The 22,328-nt window shown below is 44.5% G+C and overlaps 1 protein-coding gene across 2 annotated transcripts in view; it reads left to right on the top strand.

Annotated features, from left to right (window-relative positions):
* The first annotated feature begins 14,554 nt into the window (after nucleotides 1-14,554).
* The window catches only part of UTRN (utrophin), a 384,959-nt gene continuing 377,185 nt past the window's right edge, over nucleotides 14,555-22,328 (top strand). The window contains exons 1-2 of one of the 2 annotated variants that reach the window (XM_074896615.1): nucleotides 14,555-14,690; nucleotides 15,469-15,632. In XM_074896615.1, coding sequence (XP_074752716.1) covers nucleotides 15,554-15,632 — 79 coding nt within the window. In that variant the 5' untranslated portion in view covers nucleotides 14,555-14,690; nucleotides 15,469-15,553. The remainder of the gene's footprint in view (nucleotides 14,691-15,468; nucleotides 15,633-22,328) is intronic. The other variant, XM_074896617.1, reaches the window with a different exon arrangement.

Here is a 22,328-nt window from a genome sequence, read left to right as displayed (position 1 = left end):
TTCCAGCCTTGCTGAATAGTTTATCGTTTTAGTTACTTCATGGGAAAAAGGTGCAGAGTGTAGAAAGGAGGCAATGTTTGCCAGTATCAATGATTTGGAGTTGCATAGCCACACATCAGGGGGTCTGAAGGCTGCCTGTGTATGAAGACTATTGGCACAAAGTCTGGGAATCGTGCAGAGCTTCTGGCATGTCCCGCCTTATGCAGAGCCAGAGAGCAGCCCGAGGGCTATAACAAACCAGTCAGACTCAACTAGAAGTGGAACTATTTATGGGAGGTTGTCTATTTTCTCTTGTGACTCGTGGATGTTGTCTCTTGTTCACCCAGGCTCTGAGCCCTATCAGTTTGCACTTAAATATAGCTTTCCCAGGTTTTCAAATCTGCTGTTTTCCCAGAGGAATGTCTGTTCCTGGCATGTAGCCCTCCTTCTCTTTCATCATGCTGAAAATCATCTCGCTCACGGAATGTTGGTAGCTTCTGGTAGATGACCAGCAGCTTAAAGATTGCCGACTACCAGACCCCTCCTCTTTGCCTTCAGATCGAGGGCATTGTGGTTCATTTGATCGTACCCTTTCCAGTGCCCTGTGCCTCCAGTTTGTTCATCACAGCCCTTGCCATGATCCTGAAATATCTTGCCAAGTAGCGAGCGATGGAGGAGGTGTGCCTTCCTTGCAGTTTGAGGCAGGTGGTACTGGGAATCACAGAAGCAAGTGCCTGCAGAAAGAGTGGTGTTGCAGCATGTGACGCCTACACGTATCCAGTTCTCATATGCCTAATTGTCACAGACAATGCCTAAGCGCATGTGCCAAAGCTGTCAAGATCAAGTGCTGGTTTTCCATATACTCTCCAACTTAGCCAAATACTCTACTTGCAGGGAAATAATCTCCATTTTCTTGAGAAATAATATCCATAAGTGACATTTTAAATACAGATGCACAGCACTCTTTAACTTCATAATTATTAACTGAGACAGGTACTATATAAACCACAACTTTCTTGCATGTTTTTATAATAGGAATTTAATTTGCCATCTTTGAAAAAACTTGATTCTGTATAATTCTGCTCTCAAGCCAAGCCTTACACTTGCATCATTTGTTGAATCACTCAGAACTGCAATACATTTACACATTTGTTACTGCAAGTATGCCATGGCTAATGGCTATGGCTAATTCAGCTGTTGCATCTTAAGTTCTGTTATTGTCACTTCAGGTCAGAGAGATCAAAGGTCTGGTATTTTAAGGGATTTGGCACTTCGAGATAAAAACATTTTGCATACCATGCATGTCCAGTCTCTAAAGATAAGTAGGGAGGAATAGGGTAAAACCCTGATATCTCTGTGGAAAGGATAGTTGGAATGTAACTTGTATAATTACCTTGCATGGTGGTAGTTTGCCTTCATCAGCATACCTTTAGTTTTGTTTTCTACTGGTTATAAAGCCTTTTGCACTTATCTTTTGTACTGATTATATGAACATTTGATGCCTGCTGCTGTGAAGATTTTGTCATTGAAACAATTGCTTCCTGAGCACTTCAGCTCTTCAGGCAGAGTCCTATCAATGGTTATAGCTTTTGGAGCTTTAAACTGAAGTTATTTTAACATATGGTAACGCTACATGATAGTTTCCTCTGGGAATCCCACCCACTGTGTTAGCTGCAAACAGCTCTATGAAGAATGCTGTTGTCATGGCTCAAAAACTTGTAATGCTGTCCCACCCAAACTAACCTCAGCATGAGAGTCACTTCTAATCCGTGAACGAGATAAGCAATGGAACTATATGTTACTGTCCCTCTGATTTAAAGGTATTTCTTCCAACCAAGTTAGTATTTAACTTTCTTTATTTTACTCTTACAAAACTACAATCATATAATTGTAAAGAAGACGGGTGGTCAGTCAGCTGTTGTACAAAAGAAACAAGTCGCTGATTTGCTCTGAATAGGTGGTATGGAATTCTGTTAGTGCAATCAAATAAAATATGGAGTGTGAAAGGATACGTTTTCCTAAGTGGCTTACATTAGATGAAACATTAATGGTGATTTCACTAAAATGAAGTCTTAGTGCTGCAGTACTTTCTAGCCTCACTGTAATATTAAACTAGAAACCATCCTAGCAATTCATACTAGCATGATAGTAGGACTGTTTGTATAAAGTTTAAATTTCATCATCTGTGTGCATGGATCACAAAATTCTGGAAGCATCCCAAGTTATCCCATCATGATAATGCAGGATTTTTTTATTTGATGAGAATCTTTGGATAATTTCTTCCATAATGCTTTCCTCCCTCATTCCCATGCCACTGCTGCTAGCTTTTTCGTACCAGATGCCGTTCTGTCATGATTTTTTTGTGCCTGAAAACTTGTCTACCTTTCCTAAGTGTATCAGCTGGTCCAGTGAAATCTATTTCACGTTTCTTCAAATCTTGCTCCTTTTCTATCATTAGGCCATCCCACCAACATTACTATTACAAGTACCTTTATATGCTCTGTGCCCCAAATACTCTGTTACTGATTTTGCCTAAATACGGTGCTGTCCTCGTGTGTGTCAGATGTGGTTAATGGGAGTATGTGACATGGATTCAGTGCTTTCTTATTCATCTGATATCTCTACCTCTTGGGGAGTCGGACTGCATTTATATTCCCATGGAAAATCTGTAAAAGCAGGGTGAGATAATACTACTGTGGGTAGCTGGCCTCATTGCCTGCACATTCATAAGCAGAGAGACAGAAGGCCTGTTACAGTTCAAAGAAATAATAGGTATCTGCCTTCTCTGTAGAATTAAAGAGAAAGCAGTACATGATAGGTGAGAAAAATACGAGCTTGTTATCAGCTGATAATATTGCTGTTTCTCTTCTGTCACATACAGCAGCAACCAGATGGATGGAGGCAGTGGCCCTTCCCCTGTTTACAAGGGAACTTTGCTCCATCCTGGGCAACAGGCATTTGGCAGCTCTAGGTTGGTATCTGAAGCTTTGAGTGGGATTCTGCTGCCCAAATGTAGTCTTGTGGTGCCAGCTGAGGTGTCTCGGGTGCCTACGGGCGTCTTATCAGCCCCATATGTCCCCTTTTCTTGGGTGGCTAAACAGGACTGAATACCAATGTGTCTGTTACTAAATCCTTTTCCTGTGTCTGAAAACAATATGCAAAGACAAGAGCAGTTTGAGGTCACCACTGCAGGTTTTGTTGTGTGGATCCATTCAACCATCTGCTTTGGACTCTCATTCGCGTCATACTTCTTCCTATGCATATGTGTGCATAGGGGCAATGCATTTACTTTCTTTGCCCCTGGTATCACTCTCCCACTGATCCTCTTAGTGCTGAAGCAGTTTGCTTTGGAGTCAGCTGAACAGCAGTGTTGGAGAAACAGACCCAGGAGGAACATGCAAGTGAGAATGAAGAGTATCTGTTCAGCTGGCAGCGACCCTCTGGCTCAGCCCTATCACAGAACTGCCTGGTTAGGTACCCGCTCGGCCCTGCCAGTTGTCTTGTCTACAAATCCAAAGTAATTGAGCTGTTCGGGAAGAAAGTGGATCACAAAGGCTTTAAAAGACAAATAACATCTGAAGATAAATCATGCACAGTCAAAGGAGCTGGGGCTGTGAAGTTAATTTCCAGGGAAGATTAAACGAATCAGAAAGCAAACCCTTTTGAGGATACATTGCAGCATTCTTCCACTAGAGCCCCCTGGCACTCTGCAGACCTCCCCAGACTGAACCTAAGAGCCTTCCTGTAGAAAAAGAAGGGACAGGCTCTGGAGGCAATCTGGACCTCTGTGAAAAGCCTTTTTGTGCCAGCCTGTGAGGGCTGGAAACCTCTTAGGCAGCAGAACTATGGATGCCGACAGGAACAACTCCGTTTGGTTTGGCTCTCTGATGGGAGAGCAAGTGGCTGGCTCTGCTGGTGACCGAGACCCTTTACCCAGCAGCTGGGGGAGACTGGCAGAGTTACTAGGGCATCTGGCAAATGTGAAGCCTTACATAGCATTTGGGAGTCACTCTCCCTAACTGCCTTCTGCCTCCTGGTGCAGGAAGGGGGATGGTTTCCAGCTGAAACAGCTGATGGAAAATTCCTGCTAATGAAGAAAAAGAAGAGGCTTAACTCTGGTAAAGACTCTAGTGATGGGCTGGGATCAAATCTAGTAAGGCCAAGGCATGGGCTGGTCCCATCCCACTGTGCTTGTTGTCTGTGAGGGATGCAGAGATGCTTCTGCTGCTGTCAGGCTGGGGGGTGGTGAATCAGGGGTCCTCACTGCTTTCCCTGGTTCTTCCCTTCTCACCATACCAAGTGAAACTCAGGGAAAAATCAGAGCTCAGCACTGAAACCAAGTGAGCACATTTAGTGTTTGGAGAGGGGGCCCCATAAGGAGAATGGAGAGAGCATCTGAATCACTTCACCACCCATGGAAATGCTCTAGAAATGAAGTTGTGTTGTTTAGTTACAGATTTCATGCTGGAATGGTGTAATCTTGAACGTATGTAGGGGAGAGCACCCAAAACCTAGTATTACATTAATTATTCGTGATAGCTTTGGCTGAATTCGAAAGTGTATCCTAAAGGTGAAAAGCAATCCTTGGATTAACAGGGTTTCTGGATCACACTAGGACTTGTAGGCTTCTCAGGCTTTGTTGAAAAGGTTTTGTTTTCCTTCATTTTTCATATTCGAATTTGGTAACTTTTTCTCCAGTTGCTAGTGTTATCATGCCTCTGTTTATTGGTTGCTATTCCTAAAAACAAATCCAGGCTTAGGCTTTTGTGGGAAAAAGACATGGAGTAGGGAAATGAAGGAAGGCCATTTGGAAAATTTGTGGCATTTGATGTTACAAATCAGGCCAACAGCTATTTTAAAAAGAGCTATTCCAGTGGTTTATTTCTGGCAGAAATGGAGGAGTCCAAAGAAACCCTCAACTACTTTGTTCTAAAGCTCAGGATGTTCTGCCTGGTGTGTTTCTCCCTCTGGCACGTAGTTTATCTTCTGCTGGTGTCAGTGGAAGGTTTCACAACACACTGCTTGTTTCACCCTCTCACTCCGGGATCTGGGTGCAGCTTTGCACTTTGCATCTGTATAAATAAATCATCAGTTTTCACAAATGAATCATCTATTGTTAGAGGTAGGCAGATTATTCTAATGGTATCTAAATTATGAATCTTGATCTTGAAATGTTTGGGTTTTATCTTTGACCTGCTGTAGTTACAATTTATGTCCAAGGAGGTATAAAAAAATAGGACAAAAGCCTCGCTGACCTGAAGTTGTAACAGACACACACATTCTCACTGTCATTATTCATGACTGTCAGTGTAACTGTAGGATGGAGGAGTCACATTCTTTGGCAGCTGAGGTCTGGGCACTGCTGAAACACAGGACTGAGACAACCCAAAGCTTTTAAGAAATAACAAGAAATAACTAATGGAGTTAGATAATGCAGGGAAAGAGTGAAATGTTAGGACATGAAGAGCTGCTTATGTGCCCAGAGCTCAACCCATTTTCTAGCTGTACCAGTTGGTCATCTCAAAGCTGTTCCTACTCCCTGCAGACCTTGCTATGAACAGTCCTGGAGGCACTCTCACTTGCAGCACATCTACCTCGGTATTTTGTCAGCATGGTGGGCTGTGAACATCTCATAACATAGATCTCAGAGCCTGCTGTAATGCTCTTACAATATTTTAATAGTTCTCTCTGTTGCATTAAGAACAGAGAATTGAGGCTTCGCTGATCCTTTTTGGCAAAGAAGACCCCTTTGGACTCAGCACTGCACTGGGAGACATCCAAGGTTTTGCTTTACTGTCTTTTTTGGAGTGGGACCTCCAGGAGCAGTCGTGCACTTCATTCCACACTCAAAATAGCAAAGCTCTTTCTGTGGAAAAGTGAGCTCTCCTAGTTCAGAGGAAAGAAATGCTACTGAATAGCACTGTGGGGCTTCAGTACCACACATATGACAGGGAGAACACACTTCAAAATACAAAAGAAAAAATTTAAAGATTGTGTAAGAAAAGTTGATGAATGTGATGATAGATTGAACAGGGGTAAAGGCACCTCTCCTGGCCAGTGCTGTCAGCTTGGCTGAGGGTGGGTTGAGGGCCGCATCGGGAGGGCAGAAACACACGGAGGTATAGGACATAGGGGTATCTGGCATTGCAGGGTCCCTGGCTCAAATGGGATGTCTGTGTGCTCGTTGAATCCCACTCAGAGTGTCCAAGGAACTTGTCTCAGGGAGTTTAACACACACAAACACTTTAAACACACACAGTGATGAAGGGAGGGGGGTGGAGGGTGAGCCTGCAGGGATCTTTGATGGGAACTGTGCTCTTCTATTTAGTAACTTCAGCAAAACTTTGCCATGAGCATTTGCATCCCATGCGTGTCATATACTTGCTGAAACCAGTTTTCTACTGCATTCTCCTTCTTCACAACTCTTGACAGGACTGTTTCTGGTCTGATGCTGAAAAAATGTTTCTAGCTGGTGATTGCTACTTCAGGGCAAGGACAGATGATTTTATATTTCATAACAAATATTTCACAGGATTTGCTAAAATTGAATTTCATTCCCAGCTAGCTTTCCCAATCATACAATTTGGTTTGCTGTTTTCTTTTTTCACGTTCATGGCATCATATTTCAGACTAGACTTAAACTCTAAATTTGCCAGAGCTTGGATACATTTGTATTTTAAACATACATTGGTCCTTTTAACAGTACTTAAGGCATTTATCAGATCGTATTTACAGAGTTTTAAAACATCTCTTCTGTCCTGGGCCAGACACAAGCTGTACGGTTGGGGGACTTTGTTGCTCTGTGTTTACCTACTGTTGAGCTCAATGGCACCTGATCCTGACAGAGTGAGCCCTTTGATACTTCTGTGCTATAAATAATACCATCATCCTGTATCTGGTAAATGTTTTTAAGATGAGTCTGTAAGTGCTTGAAGTGTAAGTGCTCGATTATAATGTAACAATTATTTTATAATGACATAGTGTAGTGGATATCTTAAGATTCTTGCTATCACACAGTTAGAAATTTATCTGGAAATGCTAGTAAGGCTTTATTTTCTGAAATGCAAAGTCCACGTACGAGTTCTTTCCCAGCAAGGACAAACTCCAGCATTGCTCCTTTTTCAAATGCTTGGCCTCTGCGTGTCACCTCCAGTTAGATATACCAGTGGTGTATTAAGGGTTTTTGTGGCTCCCTCATTTTCTTCTGACAGTAACTCCAAAAAAGGCTTTTTCAGAGTAGGAAAATTGTTTCAATCATCTTTTCATTCAGTTTTGTGGTCTCTTTCTTCATTTCAGTGATTAAGGACTTGGCAGGGCTGGACTTCTTTTTTGGTTTGGAAGATAGCTTAGGTTGGGAACATCCCAAAATAAATGATATCCAAAAGTTTTCTCTTTGTCTGCTGTGATTTCAAAGCAATTTTCATGGCTCAGTTCAGGACTGCCTAATAGAAGAAAATGGAGCAATAATTACTGCCTGCAGAGCTTCTAGCACAGCAGTTATTTAACTAGCTGCAAAATAATTTAAGGAACCGGCAAGCATCTCAGAAAATTTCTCATTCCCTGAAGAACTGTGTAATTTGAGCCAAATGCTTTTCCGTGGGCACGTAATTCCTGTGGCAGTCAGGCAGCAGCCCCAGCCCCAGCATGCCAGGCATGGGAAAAGCAAGGGCGCCGTTCGCAGTCCTGCCTGCCTGAGGTGTGAAGCTCACCCCTGTCAATGCTGCCTGACGTGCTGGGCATGTGGCCCCCCATTGCTTCTGGAAATCTTATCCATGCCTCCTTTCAAACACTCCCAGTGACTAAAAAAACCCAGAGTACTCATCCTTCTGGGAAACCCAGAGCGCGCTCACTAGGTTCAGACCTCAATCTTGGCCCTGGCTGCGCAAAGCAGACAGAGGGCTGCCCTAATGCAGCAGCCAAAATTTCCTGCTCACGCAGGGGAAATTTGGCAAGAGGCACTCCAGCACATCGCCAGCCAGCCGAAGGCATGGGGAGTGGGGCGGCTGGGCAAAGTGGCTGATGTCTGCCCCACGCCTTGCTGGGGACAGTCCCGCTGATGCCCGCTACAGGAAGAACTCAGGCCGGGGATGAGAGGCTTCAGTCAAGATAATTTAAACCATTAGCTGAAATAGCTTTGACTGTATCTTGTGATAACTGACCTCATTCAGGCTGAGTATTTGTAAAATGAGTGTCAAAATGTGAAGCAACCCAAAGTGAGATTACCTAGGCAGCGGGCCACAGCTTGCAGAGCATCTCCTTCCATTTTACGAGTGTAGCTACAAAGAAACAGACACTGCAAAACAAACTCCTGAGTAAAGTCTTTGATGGATATAAACTTTACTTGTGTTATTTATTCTGTTGACTAGAAAGGGCTATTCATTTGCTCAGAACTAAAAATTTATATATGCATCTGTAATGTTCAGATCGAATGTTATCACAGTGACTTTATTTATTTTAGTTAAAAGCCAAAATCCTTGTTATTTCAAGGAAAGAAAAAACCACTTAGTGATCATAATTAAAAGTTATTTAGGCTTTCAGCACATTAACAAAACTCTACGCGTTTTGGAAATAGAAGGCTAATGATAGTCTTGTAAGCCCATGTGCAGTTAGTTAAGAGTGGGGCTTCCTAGAGGGTCTGAGGGCACGCTCATAGTTATGGCAAAACCTGGCTGCACCTTCTCCAGGCCACAGGCTGTGACTGGCAAGCTGGATGTGCGAGGGTTTGCTCAGGGCAGTGAGAGCACTGCTGTGCAGCTTCTGGACTGCAGCTCTCTTGCAGCTGGAGGAATCAATGCCAAAGCATTTCAAGCCTGGCTCCTGTCTCAGTCTTGGTAACCACCAATGTCCTCATGTGATTCGGGGGGGCAAAAGCCACAGGCTGCCAAGCACGATCTATAGGGGAGTTTAATTGGAGGGAAAGGGTTTAGTAGGTGGGAAAATGGGATGTGCCATCCATAGCACAGGTTTTTGCTGGTGCTTTGGTGTCCCAGGAGGTGCCATTATCCCAGTAAAGACGTTAATGAATGGTGTTTTCCAGCAGAGAGAGATTTTATTAACACTTATGCAATCTTGCATGTAAAACCTTAAATTCTGCTTCTAATTAGGGAACTTCTTAAGGGGTCAAATACAAAGCATCCATGTTGATCATTTAACAGGAAATGGCAAAGAAACAGTGACAGGTACTTAACTGATCTAAAGTGAAGCAAATAAATTTAAAAAATAGTGATCGTTAGTAAAAAGTTCTTTTGTTTCATATCTCTTTCAGTTTGTATTAATTCCATATTGGGAGCATTCACAGTGTGCTAAGGAGCTACTTTTTAATTTTGGTAAGAATAAACTGCACCTTCTCCCACTGCCTACCCTTAAAATAAAAAGACTTACACAGAAACACCGTTTCCACCAATAACTGTTTTTGCAGAGTGGTGAGTGCTTTAATTTTTAAAGTGTCTAAAATTGTCTTTGTTCATCATATTATTTCACTCAGTAAATAATGCTCGTATGATGGAAGATGTTATTTTTTCCTTACTGCAAAGAGTAAACCAAGTTGCTAAAATTAAGCTAAGTTTCCCAGTTTCTATGCTGTGTTAACACAGGAATCCTGTTTCCTGTTCTAACCCCTAATTAATAAACTTGCTGAAAAAGTGTACTTACTGTATAATTATACAAACATTAGGTATCTCTGTGTCTAGTCACTGAACAATCCTATGCAGACATGTAGCATAGGCTGTTCAAACGAGAATGGAACAGCACTGAAAAAATAGCCATGAGTGAAAGCAATAGACTAAATAAATAAACGGAAACCAACTTGTGTTAGGAGTGACTTTGACTAACAAAGCACATCTGCCCTTGCAGAGGGTTGCCTCATAGTGTTGGACAAAGGTTCCTGTCTTGTACAGGCATTTCTGTTGTTGATGGAAATTTTTCCAATCCTCTGCTGCAGTTAAGAGAGTTATGTTGGGAGGATAAATTGATTAGTATAATTGTTCATTAATGCACTCTTATATTTAATGTACTTTTAGAGGTTATATTCTTCAGAATGATGATAAATTATGGTAACTTCAATTAATGTCGCTGCAGCTAAAGAGATGTCAGCATTTCTATTAATACAACGCAATTTTCTGGGGTTTTATAATGAAGCTATAAAAAATTGCTGAAACTTAAGATACAAGGTTCCAGTGTATTTTATGCACACAATATTCCTTTCAATCTGATCTAATCGATAGATATATTGAATCTAATGAAGTAAAAATAGAGCAGAGAGAATCTACTGAAGATACAGATCCCAATTTCTAGAAGTGGAAGTATACTGAGGAGAATATACTTCTTTCTTTTTAGGTTAAACAGAAGGAGAAGGACAGAGACCAGTGACGCAGAGACAGTCAGGTGGACCTGCATCGGCGCAGGCAATGGGCATTTTCCTCAGAGGGCATCCTGCACCCTGGGCTTGCATATTTATCACGATTGCCTGCTGCCCTCTGCCCCAGTCTGCCCCTCTCATTTTCTGCACCTGATGGCCCCTGGTGTATGGTTAACTCTGTGCAGCAAAACAGTTTTGAATTTCTTGAGGTATGTTACAGTACCTGCCACAACAGGGCTCTAATCTTGGAGGAGCTCAGAAGGAGCTTGCACACAAAGGTGGCTGAGCTTGGAATAAAAATAAGCAATCTAACATTAAAATCAGATCCCAACCTGAGGAATTGAGGGTAGAAAATGCTGTCCCACCTTTAGAAATTGTGCTAGGGTTGATTTTGAATATTTTAGTATCAGATAATTAGTTGAACAACAAAGATAACTCTAAAGCACTTAGATTACAGCAAAAGAAAGGAAAAGGAACAAGCTAACTATGTCTGCCCAGTGTATCAAAGTCTGTCAGAGGTACTGTTGAAGACTTGTAGAAAAAACTTATACAAGCTTTTGGAAAAACTTGGTCATTTTCCTCACAAGAGGTACATACAGAGAGAGAAGGCCTATTTAATATGTCTTTTTATATATTATTCTTCTCAGATTAGAGATAATGAAAATAGTAAGGGACTTGTACTAACCGGTTAGTGCAAGCATGTCAGCACCAAGAAGCTGTTATTTGAATTCAGATGCAAGTTCTGCAGGAAAAAAAATGTCTGCTGAGTAACAGCCTGCCCGATCTGTTAACTGAGAGTGACAACACGATGTGTTATGGAGGAAGGAACAATAAAGATACTCTGCTTACAAAGCAATCCATTTGGTGTCTTGTGTCTTCCTGAATATGGAATGGTTTTCTGAAATCATGACAAAACATTGATGAATGGGCACATGCATTATTATAGCAGTCAATCTCAAGGTAATGAGATACATGAAATTCCTAGTTATAGTGTAATCCTATCAATTATGAGTGTATTCTAAAAATAGAAATGCTAGGAACAAAGAAAAGACAAGGAGACAAGGTAAGATGAGCTCAGGGTCTCACAACGGCATTGTTTGTGTGCACTAAAGAATAAAGTATTTATTTACTTTGGTCAAAGTTCAAGGGCTCCACATCTCAGCCCGTTTCTTCACAGTTCCCCTTGTCTTTCCTTTCTTAACTTTATCTAAGGGCTTCATGGACTTTTACTTTCTTTTCCTAATTTATGCTGCATTATACAGAAGGGTAAACTGTGCCACACAATCCACATTATATTAACGGTCTGCAGCAACCAGGATATTTGTGGGTTTTAGAAATACAACCAGGTGGAGGCTTTGTTGTTTGACTTTAAAATTGTGCTACTCATTATTTTCTAATTCTGCCAATCACTGGAATACAAATTTAGAGAGACCTAAGGCATACACACGTACAGAATATTAAAGATAAGTGTGGGGTTTTTTTCCCCCTGATGGACTCGTGCCTAAAGACCCAGATATAAAAATTATAGCCTTTGCATTGAGAGCCTACTGTCTAAATAACTAGCTTGGAAAATTCAGGCTTTGATCAGCAGCTGAGTGAGGATGGCTCTGGAGAGAGGCATGTTTGAAACACACCAGGAAAAAAATTCTTCTGCTTCCCTGAGGTAGTGTGCAGTCTCATTATTCTATTACCCTTCTGCTGGCACTCTGCAGTTCAAAGAAGATAATGATGCTACTTCTGTCTAAAACAGGAAAAAAAAAAAAAAAAAGGAAAAAAGAGAAAAAAGGAAATGCGATCGGGTTAAACTGAAATGTGTTTCTTTTTGAGAAAGTAATACGTAGGTGCTTTCAGAGTGAGATTATAAAAATCAGGACCTTGGGTTTACACGTGGAGATTTGAAATGGGATATACCAGCTCTCTGCTCCCGCTTATCAGCTTGACTGCACCTTTTAGCGATCAAAGTTATTGCTACCTGATAGTGGTCTTGAGTAACCTCTGTGAAATGAGTAATCCCCTCAGTGCAAGCTACGGAAGAAAGAGCTTTCTTTCACTTAGTATTTCCTTGCATTAGGCAAGGCAGTGCGGCGCTTTGGGATCCCCAGGCCCTGCACCGCTGCTAGATACCCCGCAGTGAGAAATGATGGTTTTCGTCTGTGCTGACTCTTGAGCGGGCGCTGGGATACACGGGACGGTACATCTCTCATCCTGTCCGTGGAAGACGTTTCTCTGTACTGGGTTACATCTGGATTCTGGGCTTCCAGTATTTGGGTGGTTTTTAATCACTGGGCACTGAAAATCCAGCATGCAGAGGGAATGCATGGGATAGGGCGGAGAAGCTGCCTGTTGACTCAAGAGTATCAAGGCAGAAGGCAAGAAACAAACGGTGCTCCTCTAACCACAAATGTTGCGTTCGTAGTACAGGTTTATCAGTATAATGTAAACAAATGGGCATAAACACAGACCATACTTTTCCAACAAAACCAGCCTACTGCTCAGCACCGCCTTACAGTTAGACACTGATAGGTACCGATATCCATGGTTTTATAGTGTTTGTTGTTCATGATCAGTCATCACAACCCTCTGGACACTTCATTACTATCTCTTTACAAGTAAGAATCATTAATGACTTCATGCAGTGGTTTTGACTAAGCAGATCGAGGATGAATGAACTAATTTGCACTGAAACACCCAGGAAATCTATTGAATGATCAGAACTAGACAATTTCATCTTCAGGGCTTCTTCAAAGCGCAAAAATATATTGCGCTATCTGCGAAACGCTCCATCCTGGGGTGCAGAACTAAGAAGCAGTCCCTCTTACACATGTACTGCACAGGTCAAAGGTTGAGGAAAAAATGTTAAATGCAGTTAGAATTTATGATAATGATAATTTACAGGCAGCTTGTTCTACTTCTTTGAGGTATCTCTTTTTTCCTTGGGGGAAATAGTAAAGTACATGTAAATATCAGTTATCTTAGGCTAAAATACACATATAATCATTGTTTATTATTGTTATCTGTAGTGCCTGTTAAACTCATGAGCTGTATACTGGCACGTAAAAAGAGTTTCGAAGACAAAATCTTCCTCATTTCACTGCCACCAATTCCTGTTCAGCTGGAGTTACAAAGTAAGTATGTTGCCGAGCCTGGGCTCCCTCCTTGCTTCTAGCTGATACATTCTGCACCTTCTTTTCCGCAGACTGCCGGCTGGTACCCGGTTTTGTTACTAACGCAGTGAGGGACTCGACGTTGGGAACCCATCTACCCTTGAATGAAAACATTTTGGGCCAGACGGCTGTGGCCTGGCAGGTAACGCTGAGGAATTACTCAGCTACGGTGTCTCTCTGACATCGCTGAAACTTCAAGCTAATGCTCACCAAGATAAATAAGGGCCACATGTTCAGCAGCCTTACAGTATAGATGAGTAAAGATTACTTGCCTGAGCAAATACGAGTCTGTTCATTCCCAGATTGCAAATGCGGCAGTAAATTAATCGACGTGAGCTAAATATTTTACTGACGTGTATGCCTGGTCATAGATAAAAAATGACTACAGATGCCCAGCGTCCAGCGCAGCACATTTTTACCGGTGCACAGCGCTCCCTCCCCGCCCAGCTGACACCCCCGGGGCTCCCAGCCGCCAAGCGGCCCCGGGCGCGGGGCCAGGACACCCGGCCCGCCCCACCGCGGCTCGGGAGAGCGAGTTCCTACTCTTCAGCGGCTGAACGTCCTAAACCCCCCTCAGATTTTGCCGTGCGACTCCGGCGTGATCGGGGAGCGCCGGGCCGAGCGCCGCCCCGCCCCGCCCCGCGCTTCGTCCCCGGCGCGACGGCCCTTCTTTCGGGGGGGAAACGGGCACGAGAGGAGCGGCGGGAGCGCCCAGGTGCGGCCGGGCGGCTCCGCGGGGCAGCCCCGCTCCCGCAGCGCCGGGGCACCGGCCGCCCCTCAGAGGCGGCGGCGGGAGGCCGCCCCGCTGCCCCGTAGCCGCCGGCGGGCGCGGGGGCGGGGCCGGCCCCTCTGCCCCGCCCCTCCCTGCCCCGCCCCGGCCGGGGCCCGCGGCGGGCGCGGCCCCGCCCCGCCCCGCCCCTCCCGCCCCCTCGGAGAAGGGGCCGCGCGGCCGGGGCGGCTCTGGCGCACCCGCGGCGCTGTCCCGGCTAACAAAGGGGGCGCCGGGGCCGGGGGAGGAGCCGCTGGGCCGGGCCGGGCCGGGAGCGGCGGAGGCGGGACGGCAGCGGCTCGCACGGAAAGTTGTGGGTCTGCCAGCGCCGCGGGAGCCGCCGCCGCTGAGGGACGGGGTGCGGGGAGGACCCGCGCCGCTGAGGGGAAGCGGGGCCGCCTCCTGCCGCCGTGTCCGAGGGGTGAGTGGCGGCGGGTGCCCCAGCGCCGCTGGGAGCGGGGCTGCCCGGCGGGGGGACGGCGGGCACGGCGGCTGCGGGAGGAGGGGGGGGGGGGGGGGGGGGGGGGGGGGCAAAGTTTGTTCCCCAACGCCGGGCCGGTAACGGGGGGGGGCGGGGGCGTAATGCCCGCGGCCGGGCGCACCTGCGGGCGGGGCGGCGACCCCGGTGCGGGGAGCCGAGGCGGGGGGCGGCCCCGGGTCAGGATCCCCGCCCGGGAGCGGGGGCGGCGGCTCAGCCGGGGCCGGGCGGATTGCTGCCCGCGGCTGCCTGCGGGGCCCGCCCCACGGGGCTCGGCTCCCCCGACCCGGGAAAGGGGCTTCGTGGCTTCTCCCGCACGTGTCGCTGACGGCCCGGGCCGGCCGGAGGAGCATGCCCGCCCTTAGCCCCCACCCCCCTCAGGCGGGGACGTCCCGTTGGGTGACGGTATCGCTGCAAGGGCTGTGTCCTGCCCCGCTGGGGTGCACGGGTGGGCGCGGGGCGCCCTGTTGCCCAAGGACGGTTGAAGCTTCGTTTTCGTGGCCAGGAGTGAAACCGGCCAGCGGCACCCCCGCCTCTGCGCCATCCCTCGGTACATCCCACAGGCGTCCCTGGGCAGGGGCACAGCGAGCGGCTGGGTGGCCGCCCCGCCACGCGTGGCCGTGGCCAGCAAGCCTCGGTCCCGGCCCGCGCTTCCCCCGCGGAGTCACGCCTGGCGCAGTCCGTGGGGTTACGGCGCTTCTCTCCTGGTTCTGCGCTGCAGGTGCTGGCGCTGAGCCGGGGCGCTCCGTGGGAACCCCCTCCCGACGGACTGAGCCCGCACCCGAGGCGTACCCCAGCCCGCGAGCATGGCCCGCGTCTCGGACCAGGAGGAAGGACCTGGCGGGGGACACAGTGAGTTCAGCGACATCATTAAGTCCAGATCAGGTAAGCTCTTGAGAGAAACGGCGTTTTCTGGGTGTCTCCTCTACGCGTGGTTCTGACATCAGCTTGCATTTTTAAACCACGGTTTCCAAGTGTTTTTTTGGCCTTATGTTGGTAGCACAGCGAGCGAATGAGGCTGTTCACGCAGCTGCTCTACGATTAAGTAGTAGTAATTGTAGATCTCTTGGGGTTTTTTTTTGTTTTTTGATAGCGTTAGTCAAGTCTGTTTGTTTGGGATCCACCTCCTGCATTATAATTACCTCTGCTTTTGTAAATAACCATGTGCTTAAAGTACTCTTATGCAACCTAGTGTTGGCAGCTTTTGTGTTTATTCTCAAACACTGAAAATGGCAACTGTGGCCGCTATACCGTACCTCCAAAAAGTGCATCGCAGTAGTACTCATGCAGTAAACTAATGTGCTTCCTCCTTAATGTAAAACAGTTGTCTTGGGCTACTTGCTCAGGCATTTCCTCTATAGCAAGACACTCACGTAACAGATCTGAAGGTTATTGGAAAAACGTGGGGGTTTTTTGGTGGTTGTATGTTGGGTCTTCAGAGGCTCTGATGGAAGCTGGGGGGTTAAGGAGGTACCCTCATTTTAGTAGGGGGAGAGCGGAGGCTTTTGGAGGGGCCCAAGTGAGTTGTTTAAAACTTGATAAAAATTTGTGCTATATTCAGAGACTGGATGCTCGCTTCTTTAGTCTCAAAGGCTCTCATTTTCTCTCTTAAATGCAAAATGCTCCTATTGTCAAAAGATTTTTCTTTGATATCTGAAACCTAACAGTGTATTTTTAAAATGTTCCGCACATTAAAAACTAGCTATTCAGTTGTTAGTGGTTTGATATGTCAGATGATGTAGGATGCAGGTTTGAATCTGGACCCCACTGGTGTTTGAATAGTGTTTCTTAGACCTCCTCTCCTGAGGAACACCCCCTTTGGTGGAGGCAGTCTTCCTCTTAACTTCTGGAAGTGCAGTTTATGAAACAGAAATGCTTGTGGTTTTCTGTCTTGAGTTCTGTAGTGCTGGTTTACATTTTCTGCTGTTATTTTGAAACCTCTGGACATAACTCTATTTGATTATTAGCATGTAGTCAGCACCTCTAAGGGGCTTTGAGTTTCAGGATGGCTTGCAGACGGTTTGTATGCATATATGTAAGCAAATACTACAGTTTTATGGGATGTCTGAGGAAACGTGGCTATATTTGAGGTTTTCCTTGGATGAACAAATTGTACGGTAAGTTCTGTTGTTTTGGTTAGGGCAGACGATTGTAAATCTCCTGTTACAACCTCTTTAACTTTCTTCTCTGTTAATGAGAAAATGATGTATATTCTAATACTCCCAAGGCTAAAAGACTTTTGTATTAAATTAAAAATAGTGAAGATTGATCTTAAATAATTCATCTTCTCTAAATAATACCCTGGTTTGGATCTGGATGTGTGATTTCTTCAAGGTAATTACTGTACTACATAGCTCAGATCTGAACTATTTGCTACGAGGAAAGCTGTGGGAAGGATTTCCTAATGAAACGGCTGAAGTTTCCTGAAGTACAAATGCAGCAAATTAAAGGCTAGTTGTGAGGACTGGGGGAAAAATATTATAAGCTATGCTTCCGTTTTTCCTAGATATTTAGAAAAGAGAATGCTAGTTTTTATACTTAGAAAGGAAAACTGAGTTGTTTTGTGCTGGGAAGACTTCTCCAGCATGGGATGTTCTTCACAATATAAGTGACTGGAGTACAGTAAGAGTGTCACCTTATAACTTACTAATACTTGGGGTAGGTAGGGGTCGGTCTGGGTTTTGAGGCTACAGAGAGCAGAACCAGACACGGTTTAGGATCTCCATTTTTTTTTTTTTGTCATAGAAAATGGGCTGTTACTCTGTTTCTTGTTACTCTGAGTTAATCACCTGTGATAATGGGAAATCTCTAACTCTTTGTATTTAATATTTTCAGTCCTAATAAATAAAATACAAAACCCACTTCTAGTGGGTGAAAATCTTTATATGTCATCATATGTTTGAGTGTGTATTATTCCTATGCATTTTTTAAAATAATGTTGAAAACTGTTGACTATTCTCATAAATAAGAGAGGGAGATGTATAATGTCCTGTGTAAGGACTGCTTTCTCTCTGTGCTCTCCTGGGCAATTGTCTTTTTCAAGATGTTTTTCTTCATCTTTTTGGAACTGATCACCAAACTCTCAGGATATCATGGTTATTTAAAAACACTAATCTTCCAGAAGTGATAGTTAAGATACACTGCTAACCCTTACATTTTGCTATAACTTGGAAGAAAATTATCATTTGGAATGCCAGAATCTTTTGGAGGTCAGGCCTTAACAAAGAATAGTACTAGTAAAAATGTTTCTAAATATTTGGGTACAAATGTAAACTTTAGTCTTTAGCAGCCTGTCAAACTGAATGTATTGTCTTTTTTTGTAGTCATTGCTGCTTTAGTTATCTTGCTTTGGAAAACTGGGAAGCAGCTAGAAAGCCATAAAGGTGGCATTGTTAATACAGTAATTGGTTATTGAAAACTTGAGCTTTGATCTCAAGTTACTCTTACGAGACTGTAATAAGACACATGAAGTTTTATGGCTGCTCAGGGCTGTGTGGTGCCCATCCAGGCCTGTTTTTATGAGCAGAACAAGCTATGTAACATTTTCCTTAATAACTTGTAATTGGGAAGCTGCCAGTGTACCATGTGAAGGATATAGGAGGACTGCAGAAAATAATAATTTTTCTATAAAGCAATCAAAATCGATTAACAGCAGATTGGATTTCTATTTGTTGCTTGTGCAAAAAAAAGAAGTGTGTGTATTGTAGGATTTCACAGATGGGAAAAAGTAATTTTGCAAGTCTCGGATTCATCCTGTGGGGAGTTCAAACTGAGAGAATGAAGGATAAAACACTTTGAATGGAGATCCCTCTATGTAATTCATTGTTAGAAATACTTTTTCCTTCAGTTTCTATGAATGTGCTATATTCTGTGGCTGTTGTAAATGATAAATGTTTGATTACCCAGAGCAAAAGAGTTGTGGGGTTTTTTTACTAGTCATATTTCTTCTGTGAATTGCGATACTAGAAAGAAAGTAAAATTTCTTTCAGTTGTCTAATTAGCATTTATTATCTTCTGCTTTGGATGTGGCTCTTCTTTGATTAAATAGCTTGTTAGCACTGATCTGCATGGAGCTACAAGTTATTTCTGAAGACACATTTTTTGCAGTTAGAATAGAATATGATGGTGACCAAAGCTGCCTTTAAAATAACTGTTGGCAATGGTGGCTATAGGAGAGGCTGCCTTACATTTGCAGAAGAACCAAGTGTCTCTTTGCCTCGTGTCCTCCTGCACCAGTGATGGGTGCTGATGGCTCTTGAGTGTCTGATGTTTAAGGGGTAGGATATTTGTTCCTGGATGGTCATGTTGGGTTTATATCTTTATAATTAGCATTTATTTGGCATTATTAGCCTGTGCGTCTGTATGATTGCTTGCTATGGAAAAGCAGTTTTCCCTTTTTTATTTCCCTGTAGTATGAAGTAATGTATATGGAGCTGATTTGTATCTTTGAAAGGCATTTTGTGTAGATAGGTGAGCTTTTTGCTTTGCAATAGCTTTTGAGAAGGAATGTTGTGGGTTGATTGCCTTACAGTGGTGAAAACAGCTCTGTCATCACGGGGCTTGAAGAACAGATGAGTCTTTGCTGTGATTAATTATGAAAAAAAGACAAACTCGCTTAAAATCTGTCATGGTAGCTTGGAATGGTAATATATAATTAAACAGTAAGACGTGTCAGGAAAAACATTTCTGGAAGATTACTCTACGCCTCTGGTGCATTTTAAGATACGAGTTCCTGTCTAAATTGAGGGGAGCTTAATTCTCCTCATCTACCTTTCATTTTTAATTACATAAAATATATTTGACTGAAAGACTGCTTTGAGAAATTGTAACTTATTTTTAGAGTTCTTGGGCAAGGCTTGTTCTGAGAAGTGCTGCTGTTGTCTGTCTGTCCCCGTGAAGCAACTCTTACTTGGCCGGCAGTCCCCTTGCTCTAGGATCTCTGTGCCCTGCAGTGCCACACGTTGCCTTTGGAACCAGTTCCTTTGGTTGGGCCTCTTGCTGCCAGATCGCTATGGGCCAAACGTGCTGCTTCTCGTTTGTCATTTTGGCTCTATCAGTGTGAAATAGCCAGGAGTTGTTATATTTGCAGGCGGACCTTTAGGATTCTGTCAAGTGGGCGTGGAGTTGGCGTAGCTAGTTTTGCACTATGTGAACTCTTCAGGGATGTTTGTGCGGAGCATGTGTGGACGAGGTGTTGAAGACAAGTGACAAATTGCTGCTCCTTATTTCTAGCCACTAAAATGACTGCTTTTCGAAACTAAACCTTTAGGTTGCTGTAGCCTGGCTCCTTTTTGTTGTTTTTATCACCTCCTGTTCTTGGGCTGTATGCTGGGAACATCACTGGATGCTGCAATGAAGACAGTTCTAGGGTATTGCCTAGTGTTTACGAAATGGCAGATATATAAGTACCAGGCTGGTTTCTTCTAGTCTCTTGATTGGTAGGTGAAGAAATAACATATGCTGCTCTGTGTGTTTGAAGCACGACTTTGCCTTGGAATAGAAATTGAGGCTCCTCAGGGAGAGAAAAAAATCCAAACCATAAAAGCAGCCCATTGATTTGTGCGTGCTCTGCCAGGAAATGAGGACATAACCCTGGGCAAGAGCTGCTATGTAAGGCACCATGTGTAGTGCGTTAAGAGTTTCTAAAGAGGTCTAAAAGTCAGGGTGGGGAGTGGCAGCTGCTGGTGGTGTGGGACCCCCTCACTGATGAGGATCCCATGGAGAAGGGGTGTCTAGGTGAGGGCAGACCAGGAACAATGTGAAGCTTCTGGCTTTACCTCCCCCAGTGCTCTTTGTCCCCTCTTCTCCCCTCAGGTCTGGGGAAAGAAGGAAGACTCTCATACAGTATCATGGAAGTATTTTCATATGCAAAAAATTTCTCAAAGTTCACAGCATTGGGCAGCTTAGCAAAGAATTAGCTGTGATCTCTTAACACCTCACAGTAACTGCTCCTAATTTTCTTCCTCACCTTGACTATTCCTCCTAGCAGAATCACTTGTCTGCAGTGTGCGTGTTGGGGTTGATTCTTATGAGTAGGGAAGAGGGGGGCAGTATTGTTATTAACATCTTTCAAATATGAGTAAGTGGGGAGAAGGACTGGAATAGGTAAATCAGTGTAGGTGTGGAAGGGCAAGGGGACGAGCATGTGGGCTTGACCTGAACTCCAGTTGTTTCAGGACTGTATAGCTGCTCTGCTGCCAGATATCAGCACGAGCTGGTGTGCTCAGAGCTCATGTGACTTGCTTTTTGTGTGTTGTATGGTATCCTTTCTTCAAAAGAAAATGCACAATTAGAAGAGCGTAGCTGTTCTCACCCATTCTGGGAGCCAAGATGCTCCTAGCACGAAGTTGGGAAGAACTGCATTTATTTGGATGCCTTAATAACAGTCTGAAGAATGAATAACAGGGTTTAAACATTGTGAGGTGGGAGGGAGGAGTTACGTTGTCTGACTCTTTATTGTGTTGATGAAAGAATAAGTTTTAGTGCTCCGTACTTTGTCAGAAGTCTGTTTTATGTCTTCCTCCCTTCCTCCTGTGTATTTCTGGAATGAAATGGGGAAGCAAACTGAGCTGTAATTTCAGAAAGTGACAGTATATTCTCAGACGAAAGCTGGGAGCTTTAAAGGTAGCAGCAAAAATAACAGGCTAAGGAAATAGAAGAACCCTCTGGCATCTGTGGGTTTGACAGAAGACAACGGTACGGCTCCATTGCAAGATGTAGTTCTGGGAATGAGGCAAGAAACTACAGGCTTGAAAATATACACAGCTGTAAAGTCAGTGAAACATCTGCCATCAAGGAGTAGTCAGAATCTGCCACTTATTTATTTATTAGGATATGATGTCCTTGGGCCTTTTTTTTTTAAAGGACATCCATACCACCTGATACTGCCTTTGGAGAGAATAAAGAGAAGAATGGTCATTGGTCATTGGATCTGAGTTGGGCTTAGCCACAAGTGGAGCAAAAACCACAAACTAAACAACTGAATTGAAATGCAAACACTTGCAGTTATATTTTGTAGTCACTTGTCTGTGGGACCAGCAGGCTGGGGCTGGTACAGAGTCACTGGCTGTGACTTCAGGTGCATGTCCAAGCCGCTGGGAGACTGACATGGCTGTGGACAGTGCCTGTGAGGATGAGGCCGGGCTGAGCACTGGTTGTTGCTGGGGAGGCTGCTGGAGGATGGTCAGCTGTAATGGGGTGGGTGCGGGCAGTTGCAGTTCCTTCTGCCAAGGGCAGGGTTGAGTCTGTCTGGGTGTGTTACGAGCTGTGTCTTTTCTCTGACTGCCTGACCAGCTCTGGATGTGAGCCACAGCTATGCAGGGGAAGCTGGTTATTAGTGGGGAACCATCTACACCTGTAGCAGTGACATTCCTGTGAAGTTTCTTATGCTCAGAAACGTGTTGGCTATTTAGTAATTTGCATTTTTAGATATTCATTAATCTGAGTGTATGGGACAGATGCATTAGACATGTTGAGATGCTGGAGAGGAATAACTTGAGCTTTGCCTAGCTTCATCACTAGTTTCCCTTGTAATGAGGCAGCTCCTGTGCTGGGGAAGCAGCCTAGCTCCTTTTCAGGTGT

The sequence above is a fragment of the Athene noctua genome, chromosome 1 (genome assembly GCF_965140245.1).
Source record: "Athene noctua chromosome 1, bAthNoc1.hap1.1, whole genome shotgun sequence".
In the NCBI taxonomy this organism is placed as follows: Eukaryota; Metazoa; Chordata; class Aves; order Strigiformes; family Strigidae; genus Athene; species Athene noctua.
The sequence above is the reverse complement of the archived record's forward strand: the minus strand, read 5'-3'. Positions and strand labels throughout refer to the sequence as shown.